Consider the following 6,000-nt stretch of genomic DNA (forward strand, 5'->3'; position numbering starts at 1 on the left):
ATACAGTCTATATATAATACAGTCTGTATATAATACAGTCTGTATATAATACAGTCATTATAGAAAAAAAGAATGACTTTCCTTATCACCTAATTATCATCACTAGTGTTTAGGACAAAGGAATTGTTATTCAGACGCTAACAGGCCGTAGCTTCAGCGGAATTGTATTTATTTTTAATACAGACTTGCTGTTTTATGAAATGATCCAAACAAACCATTTGCAGCTCGAAAAGACCGGAGAAACGGTTTATTTCTGAACTGCTCCAGTTTCCAGGGTGTACGCAGTGTGAACGATGCCTAAGCTGTCCTTTACATGTTGACTACACTTGCCAAAAATGAGCAAAGCTAACTTCGGGCCATCATACTGTACGTACCTGATAACTGAACTAGTGCACAGAGGACATTTGTCTTGCTTTCATTTGTGTCTGATTTCTCTGAGAAGCTTTGCGTTTTTTGTGTGTGTGTGTGTGTGTGTGTGTGTGTGTGTGTGTGTGTGTGTGTGTGTGTGTGTGTGTGTGTGTGTGTGTGTGTGTGTGTGTGTGTGCATTCAGGTGCAGACCTGTCAGACTATTTCAACTACGGCTTCAACGAGGACACCTGGAAGTCATATTGTGACAAACACAGGAGACTGCGCATGAGCCTAGAGTTCATGAAGTTAGGGTCATCTGCCAAAAACACGGTACGCTGCATCCAGGTTCTCCCAGTTTGATAGTAATAACCTCAGACTCTATAACAGTAATGGGTGTTAATATAAGCCTTGTTTGTTTTCTCTCTCTGGGTCTGTAGGATACTCACAATGCGCTCCTCTCTAAATCAGATTGCTCCTCCGGGTAGGTTGTCTCAAGTCTCTTGGATTCTCAGACTCGTTAATGGCTAGCAAGCACTAAGCACTAGGTCAGGTTTCTGTATTTCTGGGTCAAATGTAATTCTGACTGACATTTTATGGCTCACGTCTTGTTGAGGTCAGCGTGCGTGATGTACTCGTCTTAACCGCATAATGCCGTGTGCATGCAGTGAGAGGAACAGGAACAGACTGAATAGAGATCGAATTCATTATGGTTTAACTGGTTGAGTCTTCTTCCAATTAGACTTGTTTTTAATCTACAGTATGTCTTACTGTGAGAGGTGTGTGTGTGTGTGTGTGTGTGTGTGTGTGTGTGTGTGTGTGTGTGTGTGTGTGTGTGTGCAGGAAGTTGAAAAGCACCATCGATGTAATCGAAGGGCAAGCAGAGACCATCATTCGCGTGGAAGGGCGAAGAAATCACAGTACAGATGGAAGCATAACGCAGGTGTGTGTGTGTGTGTGTGTGTGTGTGTGTGTGTGTGTGTGTGTGTGTGTGTGTGTGTGTGTGTGTGTGTGTGTGTGTGTTAGAAAGCGAGAGATGATCGAGTGAAACACATTTGTGTATAATGAATGGGCCATGTCTAGAGTTTGTTGCATAACCCTTCTGTGTGTGTGTGTGTGTGTGTGTGTGTGTGTGTGTGTTTTGCAGGTGCAGTCTTCTTCCGAACAGCCCGTGCATGCTGAGCCGCTATCCACTAACTTGCCTCCTTTTTTCCCCCCCATCATTCCTCCTCCACCTTTTCCTCTTCTCTCCATCAGCAGCACTCCTCCTTTTGTACAACAGCTCCCACGTAAGAAACACACACACACACACACACACACACACACACACACACACACACACACACACACACACAGAAGTGTTTGTGAGGTGCTACACATGATTAGTGGTTTGTGGTATCCATATAAATATAAATTTCGATTACAGTTTAAAAACAGCGACACACTTCATCGCCGAATGTCAGTAAGAGCTAAAAATCCCTCCAGCTGGTCTTTATGGAGGTGTGTTAATGCTCCTCCACACCCACCCTAACACAATAACGTCATCGCAGCATTACACACCACCCTTCTTTTATCTCTCTTGAGAGTAATACATCCACTTAAGTATTACGTCAGTGTTCTACAGCAACCGATGGCATTGCTTCTGTACTCCATTTTATATTGTGTGTATGTACTGTATATATAATGTGTGTGTGTGTGTGTGTGTGTGTGTGTGCGTCGGGATGATATGGCATACTCTTGCAATTAGGTTTTGTCTATTTTAATTCACACTTTAATGATTTTCCCATCATCTATATTAGTCGTGTCCAAAAGGTCAAGGGTCAATGCTAATGTGTCCATAAGGCCAGTTACAGTCGTCACCTGTAGCTCGTGCTCTTTCTCTTAGTCTGAAGGTCAAAAGTCAAGCCAGTTAGAAAATAGGGCCGTCAATCCAGATGAAAATGGCTTGATGGATTTGCTGACAATCTTTTAGCGACGCCACGTGCGGATGCGGGGGTGGGTTTGGGAGGGGTTTAGTGGTTAGCACGTTCGCCTCACACCTCCAGGGTTGTGGGTTCGATTCCCGCCTCCGCCTTGTGTGTGTGTGTGTGTGGAGTTTGCATGTTCTCCCCGTGCCTCTGGGGTTTCCTCCGGGTACTCCGGTTTCCTCCCCCGGTCCAAAGACATGCATAGTAGGTTGATTGGCATCTCTGGAAAATTGTCCGTAGTGTGTGTGTGTGTGTGTGTGTGAGTGAGAGTGTGTGTGTGTGCCCTGCGATGGGTTGGCACTCCGTCCAGGGTGTATCCTGCCTCGAAGCCCGATGACGCCTGAGATAGGCACAGGCTCCCCGTGACCTGAGGTATTTCGGATAAGCGGTAGAAGATGAATGAATGAAGGTGCGAATGAAGGTGCGAATACATCAGAAAGAGTAAAGCACACAGAGTGAGTGTGAGTGCTCGAGTATGAGTGTGTGTGTGTGTGTGTGTGTGTTTGCATGGTGCATGAACAAATAAAAGCAGTGAGTTGTATGAAATGAACACTATGTGACTGATACTAAGATGTAGTTGTATAGTTATTGTGGTTTGTTCCAGTGCTCCGTTCCGCAGCCTCGTGGGTCCGGCCTTGAGATAACGGTTAATAAATGACAGGTTGATTTTCCTGCTCTATAAATAACACAGCTTTGCTGCAGGTTTAGCAGGAAATGGAGTTGGCTTTGAGTGTACTGTGTGCATATGTGAATGCGAGCCTGTGTATTTGTGCCATGGGTGCTCACGTGTGTCTGTGCGCAGTCGGCAGCATATAAATCATTCAGACACGTGTGTGGAAGCGTGTGGAAGCGTGTGGAAGCGTGTGCAGGTTTAAAATGTCGCATCCTTCTGCTCATCTTCCACATGGGCTAGCCAGGAAGTCTACAGCTGAGCACTCCTGGCCCTTCATCTTCAAAAGCCTGCTTGGATATCATACCCAAACAAATCCTGCCGACCCGCACGGCCAGTCTCGCCCCCGTCCGCCCCCTCAGAATGCCCCCTTCATCCCCCTTCATCCCCCCCTAACGCTACCAAAATATCAAACATCCGTGCCAGGACGCTGCCTTTGAAGTGCAGCCGTTTAAGCTCGACTTGAAGCTGTAACCTTCCTCTGTCTTTAACTCGAACCCCCTCTATGTTACCCCAGACCTGACAGCTCGCACTCGCACACGTGCAGGCTTGTCCCGCGTTTCCTTTTGTCAAGTCGATGTGCAATGTCGGGCTAAAAATAGCAGCGTGTGGCAGGAGAAAGTGCCACGCCAGCAGAACTGTGTGAAAATGTGCTGAATGACCCAGCTAGAGAGAAAGAGGGTTAGGGAGAGAAAGAAAGAGAGAGAGAAAGAGGGGAAAAATCTCTGCAGCTAGGAAAGAAAGGATTAGGAGGCAGGATATGGAAGTGATACTGAACACATGCTGATTTTTTTTTTTTTTTTTGTTTGAAAGCAAAAGCCACATTTAACTACATTTCTGTTTCTAAGCCTCTAGGATCCATTTTGGTAAAGTTAGACACGCGAACCTCGTTTAGGACGAAACGTGAAAGTGACAGTGCTGTGAAAAAGTATTTACCCCTCTCTGATTTTTAAATATTTTTCACACTCTGATGATTCGGATCATCAAGCAAATTTTTATACCATTACACAACAAGTCGTGGCCTAATGGTTAGAGAGTCTGATTTGTAACCCTAAGGTTGTGGGTTCGAGTCTCGGGCCGGCCACGACTGAGGTGCCCCTGAGCAAGGCACCGAACCCCTTAACTGCTCCCCGGGCCCCACAGCATAAATGGCTGCCCACTGCTCCGGGTGTGTGTTCACGGTGTGTGTGTGTGTGTGTGTGTGTTCACTGCTGTGTGTGTGCACTTTGGATGGGTTAAACACAGAGAACAAATTCTGAGTATGGGTCACAGAACTTAGCCACTTAAACAATGACCCGATTAAATACAGGATACCATTTTTAAATGATTCCTTTGTTTATTAAGGGGAAAAAAGCAGGAGCTCTTTTGTGAGCTTCTGGATAATTTGGTGTCATTTTAATAGGCCGTCCACTCCTGTGAAGGTTCACCACTGTCCATTTGTCGATAATGGCTCTCAAAGTTATTCGCTTGAGTCCCAATGCCTTACAAATGACTTTTGTAACCCTTTCCAGCTGCCAGTTGGGTTTAGCCCGCTTTCCCCCCCCCCTTCATCAGGAAAGGGGGCAAATACTTTTTCACAGCACTGGTCACGACACTAAAGTCAGATTCAGCGGAACATGGTTCAAAGTGTACACCTTAAAAATGTCCTCAGCTTCTTAAAGAGGACAGAATAATAATAATGAACGCTGGAACTGGTGTGCAGCAGTGAAACCTGACCAAACATCATCTTACCAGGATTTTCGGTGTAAGATGCTCGATATTTAAAAATCTTGGCACCCCACAGATCCTGCGTCGTTCAGGAACGAGGCACAAATTACCTCAGAGTAATGAATCGACTTTAGTCTGAAAGGATCGACCGAACCCCGAGCTAATAAAATGCCCCGAGATTAGATCGTGTAGGGATCATTTTTGCGACCTGCTATAATAATATCAGGTCTCAATAATAATCATACGTCATTAATGATCATATATACAGTATATTTTGCCGCTGTGGCATTTAGAGATACTGTAACATCTCCGAAACAGAACCGAAATGCCAGAGCGGCAGAAATGCTATCATTTGTCTCTGACATCTCTGCGCTGTGTCTGAGATGTTTACATTTATTACATCTGTAACATACAGATGTTAGAGCATGTCTAATATGATCGATCACCGACGTAATCCCTACACGATATCGACTCACACATCTTAACATAGAGACAAAGCGAAGGCTTATAAAAGGTCAGATTATAAAAGCGCTCCTATAATTTTCTTTATACGGCGGTACACCGCTTATCGAGCTTTCCGCTTAGCGAACAGTTTTTAGCTAGCGACCGAAACTTGTGCCCGATGAACGACCAAATCTTCCCGGTCTCGCCTCAGCCTTCGTGGAGAGAGCATCTATCGTAAATTAAACTTCGGTTTGTGAACAATATTAGTGTTATTTAGCGGTCAATATAACGATTTAGTGCGTGTATATTGTATATACGATACTTTGTTTAAAGTGTAAAGTGTCCTGGCAGTGAGAGCTCATCCTCCTCCAACTAACAACACCACTCGGCCTCCTCCCGCACACTCCATCAAGCCGTCACTGCGAATTAACGAGTAAGTACAGTACAGTACAGTACAGTACAATCATTTTTTTGGTTACTTTTGTAATGTTTTTAATTTATACTTGTATTATATACAATATTATTTATGCACCTGTATTATTTTATGTATTATTTAGTATTAATAACGCTAAAAACGGGGCAAAAATTGTTCATTATCGGGTATCGGTGGAGGTCGGGAACGGATTAATCGGGTATCCGTTATTTCTTATGGGATAATTACATTCGCTCTTCGACCTTTTCGCATTTCGACCGGTTTCAAGGAACGGATTAAGGTCGATAAGCGGGGGGCCACTGTATCTGATAACCAATCACAGACTTCCAAAGAATGTGTCATACCTAGTATATGAGTTTAGCCCCGCCTCCTGAGCAAGGGTTACTCCGAGATTGGTCCTGAATCACTTTTAAGGGCCTTTTTACACCCGGTC

The 6,000-nt window shown here is 44.6% G+C and overlaps 1 protein-coding gene across 5 annotated transcripts in view; it reads left to right on the plus strand.

Moving 5' to 3' along the window:
* fip1l1a (FIP1 like 1a (S. cerevisiae)) overlaps positions 1-6,000 on the plus strand; it is a 29,897-nt gene that overhangs the window by 9,310 nt on the left and 14,587 nt on the right. For all 5 annotated transcript variants that reach the window (XM_047801423.1, XM_047801424.1, XM_047801422.1 and 2 more), the window contains 4 exons: positions 552-679; positions 787-830; positions 1,190-1,289; positions 1,494-1,635. In XM_047801423.1, the coding sequence (XP_047657379.1) occupies positions 552-679; positions 787-830; positions 1,190-1,289; positions 1,494-1,635 (414 nt within the window). The remainder of the gene's footprint in view (positions 1-551; positions 680-786; positions 831-1,189; positions 1,290-1,493; positions 1,636-6,000) is intronic.

The sequence above is a fragment of the Tachysurus fulvidraco genome, chromosome 16 (assembly GCF_022655615.1).
Source record: "Tachysurus fulvidraco isolate hzauxx_2018 chromosome 16, HZAU_PFXX_2.0, whole genome shotgun sequence".
NCBI lineage: Eukaryota > Metazoa > Chordata > Actinopteri > Siluriformes > Bagridae > Tachysurus > Tachysurus fulvidraco.